At 28.6% G+C, this 25,269-nt stretch overlaps 1 protein-coding gene across 1 annotated transcript in view; it reads left to right on the forward strand.

The window, feature by feature from the left end:
- The window catches only part of LOC129960585 (carbonic anhydrase-related protein 10-like), a 763,831-nt gene that overhangs the window by 111,480 nt on the left and 627,082 nt on the right, over positions 1-25,269 (forward strand). Inside the window, exon 2 of the mRNA XM_056074079.1 lies at positions 5,489-5,536. Within this exon, the coding sequence (XP_055930054.1) occupies positions 5,489-5,536 (48 nt within the window). The remainder of the gene's footprint in view (positions 1-5,488; positions 5,537-25,269) is intronic.

Here is a 25,269-nt window from a genome sequence, read left to right on the forward strand (position 1 = left end):
CCATCAGCTGGAACACTTTACCGATAGTGTTACTCTGCGGGATGCTTTGCCGGAAAGAGAACACCTGTATCTTCATTTCCTGTTATCCCTTTGTCGTGGAAAATGAACTTAACTCAAGAAATAATGTTTGGGACGGTCAGAATTCTTGGAAATGAGCAGCCCTTACTATGGGTCCGAAATTTTGTGGTTTTCTCTTTCTTTCATCAGTAGCCTTGGTCATCTTTACTTAGAGCTGCGCGGAGTTTCGTGTTTTTTATTTTGAGTTTCGTTGACGTTCGTATTATATAATAGTGTAAATATTTTTAATGATTATATAATTATAGCTAATTTTATATTTGAAATACCTGTAGATTTTTTTTTGTAAATTAATTCCAATGAAAATGGCGTGGAGAGATCAACTCATTTTTTCCGGAAGACCAAAATTGCTTCAAAAATTGGCCTCCAATAGCGAATCTGAGTTTGTTTCTTTGTCGCGTATCTTCGATCATACTAAATTTGCTACGTAAGTATAACGTAATGTGTTTTAATTGAATTCTAGAGATTTTCCTCATTTTCGCGCTTTTTTTTTCTTTTTTTTCCCCCCTCATTCAATGTTCGCTTAGTCGCACTTTTCAGAGCTCCAGCGGCGCAGTGTTCCAGGTGATGGAACACTTTCAAAATCAAAACAATCTTCACGAAATTTAACCTGTGTAATCCTATAGGTCTAAATAGGTTATCCACAATATTTTTGTATGAGTTTAAAATTTAAAGGATAATTGGCCGCAAAAGGTTTATACATTAAGAACATATCTATCTATCAAGACTATCTATCTACGTAATTCTATGCACTGGCAGTATGAATTATCATTACTGTATTGAGCTAAATATCACAAATTAATGTAACTTTTATTTTAGAAATTATCTATGCTTATAATAAGGATGAAAGTATTGGTGCTCTACTGGACAGACTGTTTGACCTACAGCTATCAAATTTGACACATGTATACCCAGGAGGTCGGTCGGGACTGTCTAATTTTTTAAAACTTTTAATTAGAATCTTAATTAATTACAAATTAAACTAAATTTTGCCGTTTCTGAGCGCTAACTTCAGAACATATTACAGCACAAAATTGATTTTTAGATCACTTAAAGCTAAAAAAAGAAGCGTTTTAATAATGCCAATATTTTAACCTATAAATTCAGTTTCTATTTTAAAAAATTAAAAAAAAACATTTTAATTATATTTCCCAGCAAATTATTTCGCATAAAATGAAAATGAAAATTAACCTGTACAAGCACCTTATGAATACGTGAGAAAAATTAGTTTTTTTTAAATCAATGCTGCCATCACGTTGACAAAAACTCAAAATGAAAGATTAAGTTAACTCTTGGTGCAAATTGAACCTAAGAATTTATAATATTCAGTACGTGTTTGTATGAAATGGAATAAATATATTTATAGTATAAAATTAGTTATATTATTAATTCAATTTTATTTAAGGGATATATAGCTTAATATATATAGGATATTTTCTCTACTTAAGACTCGACAGCTAATTTTTAAAACTTTATTAACTGGCGTATATCCAAACAAATAGTCTAAATTACATAAATAATCCTATTTTATGTAGTTTGAATCAATAAATGTTCTGGCAAATTACGATTTTTAAATTTTTATACAGATCTTCTATTCTAAGATTCATATTCCATAAAATATTCTTATTTATTTTTTAAATAAATAAAAATTCAATAAAATATTAAATTTTAGATTCATTTAGAGGATTTTGCGATCCCCTTTGCAGTTTTTAAAAATTCAGATTAATTTCTTCACCAATTTTTGATTATATCTATTGTTCTAAAATTTTATTACCAAATATATTTATATTTTTATTATTTCTGGAAAAAAAAATTTAAAATACTCATAAACTATCAACTGTTTCGTAGGAGGAAAAATCTACTTTGTGAAAACATAAACTTAATCATTATGGACTAAAAAAACATGCATTATTATAATGGGTATTTATACAATAGAAAAACAATTCGAAACTCTTTCCACGTAGAGATATCTCTTGACAAATATTGTTCTAAATTTTAAATATTAATTACTTGCTAAATTACTCCGATACGCTTGCATCACCCCTTGGAATGCCAATGCCTTTTTAGACATGTAACATAAAGGGTTTACGTTATTTTTTAAAACTGCCCCATGAAGCAATAACTAATGTCTTCTTAACCATTAACTGGGAAGGAGAGCTATCTCAGACAGCTAAGGATGACTTTCGGTCACTTCTATACTATTCTCAATCGAATGGATTGACCCTGTAGCTACTCGTTTTATGACTTTCACTACACGTGCCCTTTTTCAACCGGTTTCAGCGGATGCTTTTTTAAATCTTTCACCTATTTCTTTGGGCGACGTATATGAGACCGCACCTCCCTTTTACTGTTCCATTATTGTACAAGGCTTAGCAGATGCCTTTAAAACTTGGTCCTCAAAATATTATCCAACTTAGTGATCCTCGTTATGAAGCAGAGCTTCAAAGACTTTTAAATGAAGCAGAAAGTGATTTTAGTGAAGAAGATAATTAATTGTACAGAAGATTTTTTCGATTGAAAGTTCGCATTCGACTGATTCTGTTTTGTATTTCAAATATAATTAATTTTTCGACTGATAATGCATTTTGAAAAAAATTCTAAAATACATTAATATAACAAGAGAAATATTTACAGAATTTACTGGCTGTTTTTATGCTAATGCTTAATCTGTATGTACAAAAGGCCTTTGAAAACCGTGTTACAAATGTTTGCAAATTTCTACATTGAAATGAATGCCGATAAAAAAAAGGGTTCAATTTAATCAATGTCAATTTTATTTATTTTTCATATATTTGTTGAATTTTAAGTTATATTGTTTTCTGTATACCTTTGTATGCTGGAAAATTAAATATGATTTAAAAAGTGATATGTTTTTTTCAAGAATATTATTAAAACGCAATTACTTTTTCCAATGATAATATATTTTGAAAAATTTCTAAAACATATTTATATATCGAGAAAAATATCTGCGGAATATATTGGCTGATTTTCATACTAATACTTTCATAAGAAAATTTGAGTGTAAAGAAAATGCGGTCTCGTAGACCGCACCTCCCCAGATAAGTCCTAAATTTTCATCTCCCCATTTAAAGGTTAATCAATTTAATTTTAAAATTTATGAATAAATATTTAAGCATTTTCTAGGAAGTCTATATAATGGATGAAAAGGTTATTAAAGCTTTCAGAAGTACGAAGATAAATTTCTGTAAATATATTAAGTTATTTGTTTTAATTCAGTTATATATTATTTTAATTTGTACTTTATGGCATCAGAATAATACTTATTTTTATTTGAATCATCTATGGGTTTCTTAAATCGAAAGGTAATAACTTAAGAATTCAAAGCAACAAGAACAATATTTCAACACAAAAGAACTAATTTTACAGTCATTGATCAAAGAATTATCATTTTTCATAAGAGTAATGTTTTTTGTATTGTATAATCTACAATTTAGTTTCTGAATTGCATAGTTACACTTTCAGATGGTGCTGCTACCTTCATAAATGACTCGATATGGTACAATTTCTTCTTTGTTTTTCGATGACGGATAAATGGCAGTCCGCTGATAAATTACTCTCGTGATATATAGAAGGTCCCGGATTAGTTTCAGATGAATTGATTTCCCTTTTTCATATTACTTTCACTAAATTCTATTCTGATTCTGAGAGCAATTTATTTACATTAAGTGTGAAAAAAATAAATTTTGTAAGATTTATGACCATTATTAAAGTCATTGTGAGGTGACAGTTTTGTTAACTCGCATTCAAACAAACTTAAACACTATGTTAACTTATTATAACTTTTATTTTCTTGATTTAATAGTTTGACTTTGTTCATTATCATTATAATCACCAAAATTGTAATTAAATTTTGAATGTTTATAATTTAATTATTATGTATATATAATTAAATTTAACCTATTCATAGCTGTAAAAAATGATATATATCCGTAATTTATGTCCATAACTATTCATCTGGAAGTTATGAGCTTTGTTAAGCTTCTTAATGAAAAAATGGAAGAACATTTATTGAAAGGAATTTTTAATTTTAAATTTGACACCAAAATTAATAAGTTCTTAATAATTATTAAAACCATTTGACAAAATGACATTGTAGAATAGTTTTATGAAAATAAAACTTATTTAATGTATCCGACTGGGTTGAAAAGATGCTTTTTCCAAAAAAATATGAATTTTATTTTATGATCTGAAAATAAAGTCCAAACTTTGTAGATTGTAAAATGGATTTTGTTTTTGATATACGTAAGATAGAACTATAGATACAGTAGTTTCAATAATACACAACATATAAAAATGAAATCGGAAACAGTAGTACTTGTAACCGAAAATGAGGAATTTATATTATTTTTACCGTAAAATTCTCCCAAATAATATTTGATATGTTTATATTAACTCTCTACCCACTCGCCGTAGTATGCTTATTTTTGGCATTTTTATTAAAAAAGCGTGAAAACTACATTTCTTTCCAGCGCATTTAGGTGAACTAATTTACAAGTACAATATCTAAACGTATTTTCTGAAGAATGGATATTTCACTATGGTTGATTTACGAGAAACACAATATCTCAAAATCAATTCAATAAAATTTCAGAAAATTTGGTATGCATGCATCTAAAACCTTTGAGGGTGTGATAGATTGCGGATTTAAGGTAGCTTTATTTAGACATGTTTTACAGACACTTTATGTTCAAAACATTGACAAATTTTGACAAAAAATTATTAACGGCCACGTCAAATGCTCATAAAAATTTTATTTATTAAAATAATTTTTATCTTGTAGACTGTTACATTTTATGTAGTTTGAGCTATATATAGGTGAAATAGAAATTAAATATTCCATAATTTTTTTTTTTAGTTAGTCTGTTTTTACTAGCATTGAAAATTTTGCTAAATTTTCATTAAATAAGCAGTTTTTTTTCAAAGGCAATGAGTGTATTTTTTCTTCTAATAGTGATTTTTCAAGTATGTTTTAGTTATTTGGTACAGTAAAAAGTGTTTATGTATCATTTTTTTTTAAAGTAGCCATCCGAATCTCCGTCGGATACCTTAATACGTTGACAATTTTTGTAAAGAACTTTTCGATATTTCAAAACAGTCTGGTAAACCTTAAACATGTCAAACCTCCATATGAAGGATACATTGAAAAAATGTTAAATGAGTAGGGAAAAAGTGATCTAAAGATTGAAAATTGAAATTTGGTGCCAGCTTCGACCCAAATTTACAGCTTTGAATAACTCAATGTTCAATTATGTCTTAAGCAAACATAAAGTAATTTCAATATGAGTAGGTTTCTTATAAGAAGAAGATCTTGGATGGGTGTTTAATGATTTTTATTGTGATACTGAGCAAAGACTGTTCTGATATAATATTAATAAATTGCTCTTTCTTTCAGGTGCTTTGGGAAATTGGGAAGAGTGGTGGACGTATGATGGCATATCAGGTGAGTGTTTTGATTACTTAAATTTTTAAAATCTACTATTAATCTATTTATATAATAAAGATAAGCAGAATTACCCAATACAGGTAATTATATACTAAATTTAAGAAATTGAAATATTTTTCAACATTTTGTTCAGTTGAATATAAGTGTTTAATATAAAACTAGCAAAAAGGTTTTATAAGAAAAGGTTTTCTACGAAAACGTTTTATCAAATTTTTACAGAGAAATCAAGAATGAACATGAGCAACAAGTGTTTTATAAGGGAAAAGAAAAAGAAAAGGCTTGAAAATATTTTATAGTATCTGGCAGAAATTTTTAGTTTCTGATGACATAAAAATTATCTTTGCATCCATTAACCTTAAAGACATAGAAGATGAATTATATTCTACATGATGCAACTCCTATTTTCAATCAGGAGTATTCATCCTGTTTATGAATTTGGTGACAAGAGATAATTGTTTGATGTAATATCTTTAAATATTTCATATTTTAAACAAACGAATATTTGTTGATCTGTTCGTAGAAACTAAATGAAAGAGAATTTGGTGAGTAGTTGTCCAGTGGTATATCTTCTTAACCATTAATTATTGCAGATTGAGAAATGATGCGAATGAAACTTCATAAAACTCTTTAAAATCAAGAGATATCCTGAAGCATTCGCTCTGAAATGTTACACTTAAATTTGTAAAATAATTTTAACCCCAAAATGGCCGTAATGGGTTGAGAATTACATACTCGCTCATTCTCTTCCTTTTTTTTTGGAAAAGTGGTATTATGGACTATAACAATTTCATGATGTTATGATTAAGAAAGAAAAATAATCGAAATAAACAATTACATTTGATTTATTTAATTGACATTCGGAATTAATTGTGAAATAAAAGTACATTTTCATGAAAAGCTCTAATAACAGATTTGTGAGAATGTGTAAAAAAAAACCCCGAAGAAATTGATTATTACATTTGAAAAATATTCGAGTAAACTGGAGGAATTTATCAATAATTATCGATACAACATGAATAAAGTTTGACAGTTAAATGTTTCAAATAAAAGTGGTAGAAGTAGATACTAGTAGAAATAAAAAGTAAATATCTAGTTGACGTTTTTGTTTATTCAGATAATTCAATAACTGGTGTCATAAATACTAATGAAATTTGGTTTCTGCCTTTTTTCCGTTAATTACTGTGTTGAATATTGAATCAACACATTTTTGGACCCTAATACATCTACAAATAGTTAGGGGAATTAATTAGAAACCACAAAGAAATGAGTTTGAACTAATTATTTAAAAACAACAGATAATATTGAGTAAAACAAATATAACTAAAAATATTATATATTTATCTCTGTTAATTTAAGAAGCATATATATCTGAATGAAGACAAAATTTCCAGAGGCCTTTCTGTGCAAGAAAAGTATTCGATTTTCCGTTATTAAAACAGCTTCAAAAATATTTTCGAACGAATTGTTTCGATATACTAAGGATATATTTAATATTAAAATTTTCTGATTCTTTTTTTTTTTTTATCTTTAACAAATATTTTACCCCAATAAAACCTGTAGACTATGTTTAAAAGAAACAGTTAAGAGAACATGCAAACAGTGTTTTACGTATTCGAATTTCTACTTTTAGTTTCTCAAATGTAAATCCATAAAATAATCATCGATCAGATGAATCGAAGCAGATTGATCTGAAGTTAGTGATGTTATCAGATATTCCAGCCCAAGAGTAAAATTCACAGAATTGTAAAATCAAACAGTGATTATTTCTTGCCCAAATTTCGATATCAAAAAATTGCTTAAATCTTTCGATTTCAAAGTCCCAAAGAACTCTGTCAGAATTACTGCTTTCTGTTCGTTGATATTTTTTTCATCGATAGATTTTTCAGGGAAAAAAATCGTGAAAAGAGAGATGAAACTCAAGTTCATTTTGTTGCTTCGACGAAATTCCTACGTTTTTATTAAAAGTTTATCATTTTTATGACGCGTCACATTTCGACGGTTGCCTCTGGTTACTTTCAAATATCCAAAAAAGGGGGGGGAAAGGAAAAGTCAAATTCGATAAATTTCATTTTAATGTCCTACTTTCTCACGGTACATTGCCCAACTTTCCCATTCGTCTCCTGATTTATTTTTATCGATTTCCATGTAAAAATAAAAGTATCAAACTAAGGATAAAAATGAAATAGGAAAAAAAAGGAAGGGGGGGGGGGTAGTTTCATGTGTAGATTCCAGAGTCGTTTGGCACTATCTGACTTTTTCGAAACTTCTGACGCAACTCATCGGTAGGCACAGATTATGTTGATTTTTTATGGTTCTTTGGTATTTATCGATGGCCTTTTCATGGTTTCGTTACGACATTTGCTTGACCGCCTCAGTTAATTTTCTTCGCCAACTCTTACCATCTTTTAGAATCTAAAAATATTCCATACATGAAAGGCTTCTTTTGTTTTATTTTTCTGTTAAAATATCTAGAGGAATAATTTAGATAAAGATGTGCTTCTCAGAAAAGCGCTTTATAAATCTTTATTTGATATCAGAAAGTTATATTGATTTTTCTATAGGAAAACAAGTATGCGAAAAGTACGGCTTTAACTCTTCAACGAATTTCAAGTATTGAACTTTTGTGTATCGCTTTGTTATGATGATCATATTTTTAAGTCAATATGCTTTTATGAATAGAAAAAACATTTTCTGAAAAAATATGTTGTAAAATATTAGCATTTATTTTATTCTTGGAAAATAATTAAAGAGAGCTTCCTTTCCTTATCGCGTAAATAATATATTTTTAAAGTATTCTATAATGAAAAACTCATCCTAAATATAGATGCTGACATAAATAAGTATCCAAGACATGTATAACTTAGTCTTGGTAAAAGAAAGTGCCACTATAGCTAACAAGATGCTTAATTTTTAAATTAATTTTTAATGGTTTGTTACTTATTCACATCTTACTGCCCTTAATCTTTTTGATATCGTTAAAAATTTTAAAATCTACTAGCTTTAGTAAATTTATTCTTCAAGAAAATTCGAAAACTTTTGATGCTTTTTTGCTATTTTTCATAACTTCTATTACCAGTCGATTTTGAAATTAGATTTCTCGAAAGTAATGAGACCGTAATGATCCATTAAATTCCACCACAATTCTGTGTACAGAATTCCGTAAACGGAATTGTAATCTCTAACGTAAGAAAAATTGGGCTAAAATTTATTAGTTTTTAATGTTCTTTTTTTTTTCTATTTCATCAAAACAGAAATGCATCATATGATAAAAAAGATTTAAAAAAAATTATAAGAACCGACATTTTTGAAAAGTAGAATGCCGAATTATCAACTAACTCGATTTTATAAAAAGAAGAAAAAAAAAATTATCAAACCGAAACGAATTTGCCAGGACCTACCCCACATCTAATACAGACATATGTAATTTCAATGTGAAAAAAAATATCTTGATATATTCATTACCGGTTGTGAAAATTTCATTTTTGTACAATTTAGAAAGGTAGCATTTTTTATTAAGCGAAAATATTACCAAAACATTTTTTATAAATATATTAAATTATTTCCTTGCCTGGTGAGAATGAACTGTTGGAAGTATTATCAACTGATTTCAAAACTCTTCTTGGTTTTGATTGTAGCTTTGCTCCTCAAACTAGATAAAAATGTAGCATTTTCTTTTTTAACTCTAGTCTTATTTTTCCTGATTAAAACAATCAATAATCGTACTTATTCTCTTTGCGAAAATGACATAAATATCTGTAAATATTTATTCGTATGTTTTCTCACTGCCTTTTTACTGAAAACAATGAAGAAAAAATTGTATTTAATTTTTAAGCTAGGAAATTATGTGCTTTCTGATTGATGAAATATTTCTCCTAAATGCATTCTAAATTGATTAAGCGTTTATATTAAAATATATTTGGTATTATTTAAAGGCTACAAACATACTTAGTAGATTAAACCTAACATATATTAAAATATCATCTCACCCCCACGGGAATTTCTTGAACTAACATGTTCAGATTCATGTAAAACCTTTTGCACATCATCAGGAAGCATAAAAATTTCATTTCTAGTGTTGTAGATAGTTTAAACAGTTTTTCATCTACTTCATTTGGTTGTGTTTTATCAATTTCTCCTTTCATTCCAACTTCAACCGTCCTGCTCTGTTTTCACAGCAGAAATCATTGCCATATTTCATGCATCTCAAATTTCTGATGATCCTTCTGACAATTACATCCTTTATTCAGACTCATTAAGTGTCCTTGAATCTTTAACATTGCTTAATCATTTCTGTCACTCATTGACGTTTGATACTCTTGAATTGCATGACCGTCTTACAAGTAAAGGATTCTCTGTTTTTTGCATATTCTGTTTCACGCTAGGATAAATGGCAATGACAATTCTGCAAGATCTACCATTGTTAGCTAAACTTTCCTGTTTCTGCTAATGATATTAAAAATTATAAAATCAGCCTTCGCTCCAAACGGCAAACTTAATGAGATTTCGAAAATTCAAATAAACTTCATTGAGTTAAACATCGTATTGACTGTTGCCCCAGTTTATCTTATAGAAAGCATGATACGAATCTTACTCGATTAAGAAAGGGCCGATCTCGATTCACACGTATGCTTTTGATGTTGGGGGAACCCGACCCTCGATGTACAGTATGCCAGTGCCCTATGTCAGTTCTCCACATTTAATGGAACACCAAAATTTTAATTTACAACGTATCTGTTTCTCTCATTTTTCCTGTATAATTTTAAGACATTCTTCAGAAATTTTCTTATCGACATCTTGTTATTTTCTTTAAAAAATAGGATTTTACTATTTTATCTATTTTTCTAAAATACATATTTTGAAAGTCGCTTTTTACAGATATTTTTTTTACCACATACCATAAAAGTTAATAAGTCACGACACACAACAGAATTTTTTAACAAGCGAGTAATGAACAAGCGTCGCCTGATCAAGAATAGGTTTCTTGCATATAAACTTCACCAAGTCAAATTAAATTAGAATCTAAATCCGTGGTTAAGAGATGAAGGTATCGATTTGGAAATTAAAGATGTATTTGAGAGAGCCAATTTTGAAACATTCCACGTATGAAATATTGAACGATGTGAATAAGTTTTATAAAAGTCATTAAATCCTAAGAGTAAAGTAAAAAAAAGTAATTAAATCATATAAGTCATAAGAGTCATTAAATCATATAAGTAATAAAAGTCATTAAATCATATAAGTCATAAAAGTCATTAAATTATATAAGTCATGAAAGTCTTTAAATCATATAAGTAAAGTAAATAGGATGGAATATTTATTCTGAACATAGAAAAAATTAGTTAAATTATGTTAAATAAATAGTTAATATTCGCACGCATGTGTCTTCATTTCGTATAAACATTGAATAGTTTACGTATACATTTCATGTTTGAATTATGTTTCGACTAATTCTTCTGTGTGGTTTCAATAAAAAGAAGTTGACATAAATCCACCAAAATAGGTTTTGCTAATTCGATTATTTTTATCATATCGACTCCACGTGAACTTAGTTCACTTCTACAGGCCATTTCGCCAACAAAATTATATCCAATTAATCTTCACACTGATTTGTCCTCATTTCGTGTATAGACAGAACAGTGTATGTATACAATTCCTTTTTGAATTGCGTTTCAACTAATTCTTTTACGAGGTTTCAATATTAAGAAATTGACATAGGCCCGCCAAAATAGGTTTTGCTAACTCGAGTATTTTTCTCGTATCAGATCCACGTGAACTTAATTCAAGACTATGTTGCCAACGAAGTTATGTCCAGTTTCTGAAGTGAATGAAATATATTTGTAATTATAATTCTTGACGCGAAAAGGAATAACTTTTATCTTAATGGAATCTTCTAGTCTTTTTTGAAGAAAAGTTTGGACAAAGTATTTTGCATTTTTTTATTGCAGACATACGTCTCTAATTAAATCATGGTCCCTACGATTCCTTTAAATAATTTTTGTAAATTGAAACAGCATAAAGAATTACTGAATTATTAATTATTTGACGTGTAGTAGATAGAAAAGCTGCTAACATTTAAAATATACATAGGATCGTTTCTTTGATGTCAAACATTGTTCTAGAGTGAAAAATAACTAATTTTATAATGAAAAGAATAATGCAATAAAAATTTGGATTATCTCTCCTGTCATTTCTGAATTGTTTCGAGCAACTTTCATGGAATTTTTCGCTATTTGATGCGTAAGAAAAGAATACCGAAGAAGACTCTTGCAGAAGCTACCGTTCTATTTTAGACGGATTATGAAAAGGTTGAATTATTGATATAATCATTAAAATCAATAACAGATGTTTTTGAGCAGGTCTTATGCTCATGGAACACAGAGAGCATTCTACCGGAAAACTGTGAACCCTGGTAGTGGCGATTAAATAAATTAATTTTTAAAATTTTAAATAGAATTATTATTATCTATGAACTATCTGCAGTTGCTATGAACTACTTTTTACTAACTTTTAACTAACTTCAAATTAGTTAAAAATGGTAACTAATATTTACCAAAGAAAATCTCCTGAAAATTAATTTAAAATATTCATTACCTAAGAAAAGAAAATTGTGGTTTGTAAATTCTTTTCTTTATCTAAAAATTGTTCCCGATGAATATTAATAGATATCTATAAACATTAGCAACGCATTTAAGCAGTAAATAAGATTCCGAACTAATGAAAAGTACTCGACAAAAAGCGAAAAAATTATTTATATTTATTAACTCATTTGAGATACTTATTTAAAGCGAGAAATGAATTGCTATCATGGAAAAAAAATGTTTTTTTTTTTTTTTTTTTTTCTGGAAAGTGCAAATGCATTTCAAAGTAATAAAACTTTGTTATTTTTGTGGAATATTCAGCTATCCATGATATGCTTCAGCAAACATTGACGAAATATTCCGCCATTTGATACTAATGGGTTAAAAGCTACTGGATGAAAAATTTATCAATGTTTCCTGAGTAATTTCTGAAAGCATAGAATCAAATTATGTTAAGGATTTTTCTTCAAATGCCGCGCTAATTTAATTTTGCTATCTACTGCATCTTTCACAGGAAGAAAAAGGAGATGATGCGACCTTACAACCGAAAAAACATACATTTAGATACTGTTTGGCGTCTACTATGTCATTACACACCCTAAGATTTTAATTTAATTATATTAGCGTTCTGTTTCGAAGGTACGTGATAACTATTCTGAGATGAATCAAGGATTGATTTTATTCCTCGTAGCAAAACATTTTAAATCTTTGTCAGAAATAGCCCAATTTCGACCTGAACTTACACATTTTCATATTTGAAAATAATGAAATATTAAAATATTTAATAAATTTTAGTTTTTAATTATTTTTTATATGCATATTATCAACTCATTAGTGCTTTCTTTCTCCTCGAGCAAAAAATGTATAAAATCCCACTATTTCTTCAGAGATCTTTCTTTTTCTTTTAAATCTATATTGTTATTGCGATTTTGATCTTTATTCAGTTTTTAAGTATTTAAGAAATCAGTTGATAAAAGTGACAAAAACCGCTAACCTAACCATATAGATTTAAAATTAAAAAGGATTTCTCTGAAATAAATAGTGGAATTTTATGCATTTTGTTCTAGAAAAAATGTAATACCCATAAAGGAGGGTTTGTTGAGATCAAGAACCATAAACCATAAAAAAAAAACCATATGCTAAATTCTAACAACCAAATTGAGTTTTGGATTCTTCATGGCTCCTCATGAAGGAGAGACAAACTTACCGAAGTCAGATTTCTATTCGAAATTTCACTAAAATCTATTTTTTCTGTCTTAAAATTACTAAGTTAGATTTCCTTCGTACAGCTTGTTGCATTTTGACTTAGTGTGCTAACAGGTTGACAAATATTATTCCAAGAATGTCTTGTTTTTGGACTCAGGGTGGACTAAAATGTAGAGGATCTTCAAAATCTAATGTGTGTCTTCCTTGAAGATTAAAATAATCATTTAGTAAATAATTTTAAAAAATAATAATTTGAACGAAAAAGAAAATAATAATAAAAATTCTTATTTTGAATCACACAGTAATTTGTTTTCGAGTTTCAATATTTTTCATAGTTCAATTATTTCTGCTTTATTTTCTATTGCCCCCCCCTAGTATAAATATTCCAATATTAAAAATACTTCCCCCTCTAAATTTTATTAAAATTGTATTAATGAAAGTTTCTAGCAAGCTTATTTAACATTTTATCTGCTATGGTTTAAGTCTGTGATTTAGATCTAATTAGATGAATCTCTTCTTTACTATATCTTAACCCTAACAGAGAAGATGTAATCTAATTCCATTGTAGGAATGAATTAATTAAATAGTAAGCGTGAATCATAAGCGAGTCACGCAGCAGCCAACAATATATTCTTTTTTGGAATTAAACACGATAAATATTCATGTCGTATTATTCAAATTTAATTCTTTTTATCGTTTAGTTTATAAAATTATTGGCATAAGATAGTATTCAACTGCAATTAAGCCTTATTTGTTTACTTTTGCTTTAATAAAACCTTAAGCATGTCTGAAACTCTGAAACACCCATTTTTATTTTGACATTCCTTTCTATAGTTGAATAATATAATTCCGTCAAGGGATGATTTCAATCCTTCAAATTATATTAAGAGAAATGAAGGAATTGCTATTAATAAAGGGTTTGAGAAATTTGCATTACTTAGTTCAAAACGACATCCTTAATGTTACGCTGATGGTCACTTGGGACGATTGAATTACCTTTACTGTGTGTCAACTCATTTAAGGATGGCGTGTTTAGTTTCTCAAAATAATAGCTTAGTTAAAATTAATAGGCTGTTATAAATGTCAGAAGTAACGTTTGGGAACGTATTACGTTATTGTTAAGTTTAAAATATTCTTTTCCACTTCAATGTTATCAAAATAAAGTCAGGCAAATTAATTTTACTACAATGTCTACCTTCATACTACAATACTAGGGGATTAACTCCCATAGATGAATTCACTTTGTCTGTATTCAGTTATAATTGTAATAAGAATGAAATCTAATAATTTTAGGTATTAGAATTAAAACCCGTTTTCCCATTATACATGTTCTCGTTCAAATTTATTTTCATTTCATTAATGTAAAGTTTTGAAATATGCGATTTTTCTTAATGTTATGAGCAATGCAAAATAATTAAGCCCTTGATCATAATTACTCCTTTTTAAATGGTTTCAAATGGAAATAAATTTAGGTTTAAGTATAAAAAGTGTATAAAGATTGTTAAAAAGTTTGAGAATTGAAGAATTCAGGAAAGGATTTAGAAATGTATCGTTCAACAATCTTAAAGCCATTAGACATATAAGGAAAAAGAAAGAAATTATCGTTATGCGTCGAATATAGCCGTTTAGTAAGATCACGAAGAAAAATGTTTATCCTTTATTTAGTATCGATGACTATTTGAAAGGAACCTGTTTATTTTGTTTTACGGACCTCGAGAAGTCGACAAAGCGGCTCACTAAAAAGCAACACTCATAACCCAACAAAGCTTGCACGAATTTAAAATTATTTGGTTTATGCTTTGCAACATATTTGAGTTTTTCAAGAAATTGATGGATTATTTTCTCCACCATGTTAAAATAAACTATATGCCTTTACTTTTAAGAAGACATGACAGTATTTTTGAATACTTTCGAAAATCGCCTAATCAAATTACGGTATGTTTCAAAATGCATCCGAAAATCGGGTATTATATTCAATCAAAATAAATGCCTTTTTGGCGATCTAGACGTAAAACAACTAACCAGTCTTTTATCTAAAGATATTGCATGATCGGATTTCGAGAAAGTAAAACTCTTAAGCAGTTTTCCAACTCCAACGAATGTGCTCTATATATGCAGTCTTTTTGAATTCTCTTCTTATTTTTAAAAGTTTCTTAACGCAATTTGCCGCCTAGCTGCACATTTTCAGCTGTTATTAAACATGCAGAGCTTCATTAGGGTATGAATCTTTCCATTAAGTAAGAAAAGTACGTACTTCTGCTCCAGTACAAGCAGTTTTCGTCCAAAATTCAAAAGGATGCCAGCAGATACGATATTTGAATAGTACTGCTGCATAAAAGTCGAAAAAGTCATAGTTTAAGTTTTTAGAATTTCGACAAAAGCAGAAATGATCTTCTTTACTATAGAAGGATAATACCTTTCAACCGAATGGGCTATTGACAAATTTTGAACAACTCTGAAGACACTTTACTGTTGTGGTAGACCATCATTCGCTCTCGTGGTTGAAGAGTCTGATAAATCCTCCAGAAAACTTGATGAACATTACAACTTCAAAAACGTGTTTTTGGAAACGAGTAAGAACTATAAAGATTCGGGTATTCTTTCTTGAAATTCAATAGAAGACAAAATATAGTCTAAATTTAATTGAATATATAAATTTAACTGAACTCTGGATGATGTACATCTAACTTGAAACGGAACAGAAAAATGAAAGGAAATTTTCCCAATTGTACGTTAGCTTATTATACTACTAAACAGGGTAAGATATGTTTTATTTCTATCTGTATAGTAGGTGGAGAAGAGGCTAATGGAACATTGAACACTAAGTTCCCTTTCTGTTCTGACGATGTAAATGTTCATTAGATTCATTGGATGATTTATAGGTCTATAAAAATCCAAACAGCCAGCAAGGCTGCCATTTCTGAAAGCTCGAATTTCAGACAGTTGATTTTATGATCCTAAACAACGAATAGTTTTCTACGGCTATGGCGATCTGGTATGGGTTTATACCCAATCAAATATGCCGGCCTTTGTGGAAGATATGAAAGAATTTATTTTTTTTCCTATCAGGTGCTACACCGTAGTGTAGCACCTGATAGTTCTCAGCTGCATCAAATATGATTTCTGAAGTGAGAAATTTTCATCCTTTCAAGATTCTATGCAGATGATGTACTATACAGATGAAGTAAAATGAAATAGAAGCCAGTCGCAAATAAAATGACACTGTGAGAAGCAAGATATTTATAAAGGACTCGTGTTGCATCCATATTATTAATTCAAATGTAGCTGGCAGCGAGGCATTGTCATTTTCAGAGAGGAATAATGCCGCACAAATCATCTTTTGCATTAGTCTCCTTGGCTTAATTGATAGAGCATCGAATCTGTGTTCGACTCCCACTCCTACAGTAGTCTAACGCATGAACTGGCATTTTGCTTCAAAAGGATATTTATTGTTTACTCATCTATTAAGTAATTCTACACCTTTCTTTCATATTTTTCAACGTATATGAATCGCAATCTCACGAAAATGAGGAAAAATAAAAGATCTTCTTTTATAAAGAATTTTTCAATAATTATTAATTACAAAAAGTTTTAGGAACTAAATAAATGCAAAAATAATTCTCATTTTATCAGATTTCAACTCACAATTCTTCTCAATTTCAGATTAAAAAAAATAAATGCATATTTCAAGCTTATTTAAATATGAAAATGGACAAATATAGATCTGAGTATAAAGGAGGTAACGCGAAACCTTAGTCTATTGTTGTTTATTTTTCTTCTGTTTAGAATTATAATGATATATGATGTAATACATTTATTCTCAATTGCAGCTCATTGAAGCGAACACGCGTTAAAGGAGATATAATCTATTTCCAAATACTTAACTTGCATATTATTTCGGAAAGAATCCTTCATAATAAAGGCAAATTGAAACAGTTGATAAACATTTTTGAAATGAAATAAATCATCATCTATTTTTTTATAACATTTCTCGATTTTTTTGAAATAAATAAATGAGATCACAGCCAGCAAAACAGGCACTAATCTTGTTTGTAAAAGAAAATCTCTCAATGAAGTCTCAGCTGCATATTTTTAATATTTAAAGATTCGATAGACAGAAATGATTCAAATTTTAAAACAATTTTCGGAAAGCACGAAGAAAAACTAATTTTTATTCAAAGAAATATTTTGAAATAGAAAAAAAAAAATCTGATAATTAAAAACAACTGTAAAATACTGTGACTGAAAATGTCAACCGAAGCTGGATTTTTGCGAACGTTTTACGGGTAAGTAGATTTAATCAGAATAAGAGAATCTCTTCCGTTTCAGCGTTGCATTATTCTTTTTTTATTAAATCGCTGATTAAAAATGTTATATTCTTTCGCAGATTTCTTAATTTTCTGTCTGGTTCATTCTGAATTCATTTATTCGGATCATTTTATTTGTTCTTTTTAAAGAAATAGCAGCCGATATTTTGGCGATAAATCCTTGAGGATTTTCTTATTTAGTTATTGTAAGAAGATTCTTTTAACTCTTCGTTTAGAAAAGAAAGGAATAAAAACTATCGATGTTTCTCATAGATTCGGTTAATGCGAAATGAAAGGTATGCACTTTTTCCGAGAATAATAACTCACTACTTATTAAATAATTTTATAAGTTTCATGACTAATAACAAATATTTGTATTTCTTTGAAAAAATGCATCTAGAGATCAATTTGAAATTTCCATGATGCATTGTGATGATCGACTTACTAGTATATTCCACTAAAAGACTATATTCGTTAGTACTACAAATGGGAGGGGGGTTTCAAATAAAATTTTTAATAGAATTTTATTACTACCAAATAAACAATGAAATTTAGATGCATCTAAAATCACCAAATGAAAAACAGATGAAATTTTATCTTCTGGTATATTAATATAAATTTCAAAATTTATCAAGCACTGACTTGAATGTTATTGAATAACAAATGAGCTCTTTATTCATTGCCATTTCTCAATGAATATATGTTATGGAACATTTTAAACTTAATTCAAATTCAAGAAAAATGAGCAAAAAAAAATGTTAAAAGAATAATTTAAGGCAAAAAGGTGATTATTCAAATTATTTCAGCTTTTATAGAATAATTCAAACTGTTAGGGAAATGTAAGAAACAGAAAAAGAAGTTTAAATCACATACAGAAACCATTTGAATGAGATTGAGGATACAAAGTTCGAAATAGATTTCAGAGATAATCATTTATAGTTCCAATTGTATACAAAGAACAAATAACAGCTAATGAATACTAAGATGATGGATGTGTCAATCTCATCTCAAAAATTTTCATCGCTTTGTAAAGGCCGGGTATTTTTAAAAGGATTCATCCATGCATATGCCTCAGAATTTGCATGGATGAATCCATGAATGGCAAGATTAATTGCTGTGAAACTGGATATATGAATGTACTATCCAAGCGTAGAGTAAAGCCAAATAAAGATTTTCCCCCTTTCTTAGTTAGTCATCATCATCCCCCGCCCCCGACCTTTATGGGAGTGTTATATCTGACTATCCGTGAATCTTGTTGGAGTTTCCTGTTATACTTTCTTATGTGATTCTAGCTTTTATGTGCTTTTTTTTATCATTTCTGGTGCTGTAAATTTCTTTTCGCCCTGTAATAAATATAGTTAAAATGTAATTATGTGCCATCGGAAAATGCTTAAAAATAGATTTATGAAAGAAAGGTGTCATATAGACTAAAAAAACTAAAGTACTATTTTTTCTTCGTATCTAATGCTATGATTCTATTCTGTTTGCGATAAATTAATTGATTTTGTTGAAAGATTGATTTGGTATGCTATTTGGAATAGAATTAATTTTTTTTTTGAATCATACAAAATTCTCATAATATTCAAGGATACATTTGTACAAAGATAATTTTCTAAATTTTAAAATTTACAAAAAGTATTCAGTATTATAATAATTTTGAAAATTGTTCATTAAAAATTACAGAAGCATCAACATTCACTTCAATCTAATTAGTTAAATTTTCGAAAACTTTTTGAAGACGAGAAACAGTGAGTATTGGAATCGCCCTTCCCTTCACCGTAAAAAAACGTAAACTTATCTTTATTACTTTTCCTTTCGTTATGAATATGGAACGCACTTTATGACTTTGAGTGTGAAAAAGAGTATTAAAATTGATGACCATCTTGTTGTGTGAGAAATAAGACGCATTTCGAAGTTTGCAAAAATTAGATTAAATACATTTTATAATAGATGAAGTACATTTACAGTACATTTTATTGACAAGATATTTTTTTTTTCATTCCATGGTGGTGAATAAATCAATTTCGTGCGAACATTCTTTCTGATACATCGATAAAAAATAGAGCGAAACCATCAAATTTTCTATTAATTTCATACTCGTTATAAATTTAATGAAGATTTGAAAAATAATATAAAGGTGACATTTTTAGTTACTTAAGTATACTCGGGCCAAATTTGGTAGCTCTAAAGCCAATAACAAGTGTACTATGCAAAGCCCCAAGAAATTCAATCTTTTAATTACCAGAAAATTTCATGTCAAAACAAATTTCAACAAATTGATTTTAAACTAATCGATCATTCACTAGGTTGCGTTGTGCTTAAGAAAATATACATAAATATATTCTTTTTATAGGTAATCTCAATTACGTGTTCATATACTCATTAAAAATAACAGAACCGAATTTTAAACGAAACAAAATATTTGTTTAATGATAAAAATAGAATGTCATTGTTCTAGATTGTATAGATTTTGAGATTCTATGCCGATTATACAGATGATTCATACGCCACATACCTCGCAATAAAATTCAGAAACTCTTAGTATTATACCATACCATGCACTTAAATATAGTTTTAGGATCAACCTTGCATCTAGAACTTTGATACACCGAAAGAAAAAAAATGAAAAACATTTATCCTTAATGAAATAAAATTGAAATTATACAAGATATTTGTTGTTAAATATTGCCCACTAAAATTTCTTATCCAATGGACATTGAACTAGAATTCCAGAGGTTAATTTATCAGCTACTCAAACGCTGTTTAAGCAATGAAAACATGTGATAATATATGATGTAATTTAGATCGTTTTACTCATCTAAAAATTGATCAAAAGTGTATTTCAATTAAATAATAGAGTATATAGCTACTGTACCATTCAACAAACAGTTGTCAATTATTGGACAGTGGACAACAATATTAATTGAGTGGAAGTAAATAAAAAAAAATGAAACAGGATGTAGAAATTTTGAGATAATGTGATGAAAAACATTTTTAAACACTACAAATTTATATACTGAATCTTCATTCCGCCACATCATTTTTGCAAATTCTCTTTAATTAATTGATACTCTCGAAATAGTATTTTAGACTGACACAATATTATCTAACATAATTTATTATATATTTTAAAAAATACACAATTAAATTAGTTTAATAGCATATGCAATAATCAAAACAAAACCACCTTTTTATCACTATTTCGATGCTTTTGTCAAAAATATATACATATGTTAGTTACTTAACTATATAATCGTAATGTAATAAATAACATTATAGAAGTATTAAAAAGAATGTGAAAAATAACTTGAGTTGCCCCAAATTGAAAAAAAAAAAGTTTCATAGATGTAATAATAACCAAGCGAATATTAAGGAAGAATCAGGTGGACAAAAAAAATAATATTTGAATAACTTCTCTTAATTGGCTCCACCCAACAGGATGGAAGGGTGTTTTGCTGACGAGATTCCGTTAATAGCGGAGATGAGAAGATATCAGTACAGGACTGGAGCATAAGTTTCTGTAACATGCTACTTCGCGGATCGTCATTAATGACAGGTTAGAATGGTATGGATTACCCCTGTGTAGATGTATCAGATGAATCTGCCTCATTTGTCGAGCTCTAGAGCTGACGAGAGGCTTGTAGTGGACTGCAACATGGAATTCATCACTGAAACATTACTAGGCAGTAAAATGGAAAATGAGGTCATTGCTTCAAAAGGTGGATGCCATTAGGGATTTTTATACAAAGCAATTACGGACAGGAAGGACATTAGGTAGGGCACTAGGTAGGTGTAACAGGAAGGACAATAGGTAGAGCACTAGGTAGGTGTTAGAGGAAGGACATTAGGCAGGACTCTAGGTAGGTGTAACTAGGAAGGCCATTGGGTAGGGGACCTCACGTCTCAGTGCTACTAAAGGATTGACAATTCATTGTTACACTTGAGGGTGTTGAGATGCTCCATACCTTCTTTTGCTCATGTCCCAAAACAAAATATCTCCAGGACACAAGATGATAACTCTTCCAACTCTCATCAACCACTATTACCTTATCAAACTTCAAATCTTCCCATCACCGTCAAAAGAAAAATAGCGTCTCAGTCTAAGTACCTTCATTTATTTATCGTGTTTCCAGAAAAAAAAAACTTCCAGTCAAAACTCTATTCTTAAGTGCTCAGCGACAGCTTTCAAACACTTTAACCTCACCAACCATGTCCAAAACAAATAAAATCGAATCTCAAGGGTCAATCAAAAATTTTGAAAGTCTTATTGGATCAGATTGGATGTAAAGTACAGATCCTCTGTTTAAAGTTCGATTTAAGACTGAGTGAGTTATTTGGAAACAGTTTTTTATATCCCTAATAGCACACATATATTGTACAATATTGTATGATATTAAACGATATTCGCAATATTGTAAAATATTGTTAAATGATATAATATCGCACAATATTGTAAAATACTATTGAATATTAAATGATATAATATAATATCGCACAATAATATGTAATATTGTAAAAGAGGGTGTGCTACTTGGGATAGCTAAAGAAACATTTATGAGTTATTCAAGTTTGGATTAAAATACGAGAACTAGCCATAAAAATCGTTTGGATCAAAATGTGATAAGAAATCTACAAAGAGTTCTAAGTTGGAGTATATTTTATACCTTATTGCTTCTGTTTCTCATTGCCCAACACTAGTAAAAAAAAACAAAAAAACTCCTAAGCGATAATTATCAGGGCTTTTTTCATTTCTGAGGAAGATCTATTCTTTTGAGAATTATAAATATTAGTTGAAGTGTCAAAAATTATTAACAAAAACATTATAAAGTGCATAAATCGCTCTGCGCAGAATTAAGAATAAAAAAAAATATTACAGAAGATCTACAAAACCACTGCATAATAAGTGAAATTTGCTGTAACAGTCCCCACAAATGATCTTGGTACATAATAATAATGTTTATTTCTATTTTCCATAAATGTGTGTGGGGATAACCAAACATTATTCTTAATTAGTGGTATTTATGTTCTAGTAATAATTTCTTTTTCTGCTAAGCTAGTTGCGCATGTTTTAAACAACAGCCAAGCAGGCATTTGTTTTGCATCTCGAGCGAGTATCAGCCGTTTTAAATTAGAAGTTCGAGATCAACTAAACTTTTTGTTTATTTTAAGAAATGAACTTATTGGATGCACAGCTTAAGAATGTATAGTTCAATTTCTTTTGGTATAGAAAATTTCAGAATATTATTTAAGAGTCCCAATGCAATAGATGCTATAATTGTCATAAGTTTGATAACTTAAAATCTGCACCTTGCTTCCTATTCATGAACTATCATAATATTGAGGTTTCCTTTTTTAGCATTTCGTCTGAATAACAATGATTAAAAATATGTTGCTACATTGATACATCATTTTTCGTGTTTTGATACTCACTTTTTATGAATCATTTTATGAACATGGGTATTTCCTTTAATCTTTCATTTTAAAATTTAATTAGAACTTAGAGAATCTGCAAAATCAAACAACTTGTATCGAATTTCACAAAGTTAATTTATTATTTTTATGTAGTTTCTAATCGCTGAATGTACCCATTATGGGTATATTTAATTAAATTGAATTAATTTATATTCTAATTCGTCATAGCATATATACAGATAAGAAAAATGTGTCTCTAAAGTATTATATTTTCTAAATGGTGGGAAAGCTAATTTTGTTTTAATTTTGCGCTAATAATAAATAAATATTCTCACATAAAAAATTTTCTGCAACTCTTATTTGGTGCAAATACTAACAATAGCCTCTTTACCAGTAAATATTATTCACACAGTTTGAATGAATATGTTTATAAATATTGTCTCTATTATTATAATATCAAATAGTGTGTTCAAACGGTTGTTTAAAATAATGGCATTTACTTTAAAGGAGAATGGTTAGCTTACTTAACCTACGATAGCAATCGGCATTTCTTTTCTTTTTTTTACATTAATATGTTTATAAATATAGCCTGCAATATTAACCCATTAAACAGTACATAGAAATGACTTTTTAAAATAATTATTTTATATTATTTTAAAAGTGAATGAAATGTTCTTATCTTCTAATGTCACATTATATCTCCTCAGCTGGGCTGATTTTATTCCAGTGTGTATCCCAACATTGGAAAAGTCGGCGGATTCTTTCTGCATGCATTTTAATTTCACATTTCTTTCCGTTCAACTCAATTATACTTCGGAAGCTTCAATCGGTGATTAAATTTTGGTTGTAACGTCCAAAGTATAACTACAAATTACAGTTACTTGGATTATGCAACCGGAGAGCGAGTAATTGAAAATAATTGAAAATTTATCGATGGAAATTCTACAAATAAACACACAGAATACTATAAAGGAAGGAAAAGGCGTCCTTGCCTGCTGAATTGAATGAAGAAAGAAGTTATTTAATTAGCATAGAAATGAAGCAATTAAATTTAATTCAGAAAGTACAGATCAAGAATGAATGTTTCTGCCCTGCCGGTGCTGCTGTCGAATACTCATGTATTGTTGCGACAACATTTGAATTAAGCAGTTTAAATTCATAAAAGGATATCTTGGCAATTCTTAAGGCATTCGGAAAATTAAAGTTCAATTACATTTCGCAATATGTCATCCTTCACCTTATTAAACTTTCGGTTTGAAACCGTCTTATTGGGTTTGCTCATGCATTGCTTAAATTAGTTACATCTGCCATGTTGAAGCTGCATATTTTGTGAAAATGGAATTCACTTAGAAACATGAACTGACAGTAAATTTCTCGATAAAATATAGATCAACATAGGGTTTTTGTTTTCTTTATAGCGAATTTGGTTGAACTCTTTCTGATATAAGTTAAAAAAATTGTTATAAAACAAAATTAAATAAATATGAATTGATCATTTCATTAATGATTCATCACTGAAATGTATTCTTTAACCTTTCATATAAAAAAATAGACAATGTTTAAAATATATTTAGAGTCTTTTGTTAAAAAATGAGAAATAAATTCTTTATTTGAGAGAGGCGCGCATTGAGTATACATTTGTAGAGAGTTCTTTCATAAAAAATGGAAAGTTTTAAATTGTTTGTTGTAATAGTTTCAAGAAATAATATCATAAAAACATATAATTTGAGATAGAACAGAAATTTAGGATATAGTATTATTATTTCAATTAATGCTGATAATTTCATTTCTATTCAAATAATCGAATCTAAAAGTATTAAACAATGAAAATATGATAAGAAATTTTCTGTAAATGTATTCTAAATATGACTTTTTTTTTCAACGGATAAGAAATGGATTGCAACTTAAAGATCAACAAATTTTGAAGCTAATATTATGAGCGAATATTTGCAACGTAAAACTCCTTACAGAAGAAAATAAATATTCTTGGTTACTGTAATCTAATTTCTGTTTAAGTGAATTAAAATGAATTTAAGATAACTTTAATCAGCATTTAATTCTAAATCTGGGACGAAAATTTTATTTAATTGTTTTGTATTTGAAAGATAAGACAGCTGGAATTAAAGATACTTTTCGATTAAATCTGGAGTTATATATACATTTTCAATAGCAACCAATTTAAGAAATTAAATATGATATGCTGAAATACCTGAAATTTCCTCTAAAG

The sequence above is a fragment of the Argiope bruennichi genome, chromosome X2, assembly GCF_947563725.1.
Source record: "Argiope bruennichi chromosome X2, qqArgBrue1.1, whole genome shotgun sequence".
In the NCBI taxonomy this organism is placed as follows: domain Eukaryota; kingdom Metazoa; phylum Arthropoda; class Arachnida; order Araneae; family Araneidae; genus Argiope; species Argiope bruennichi.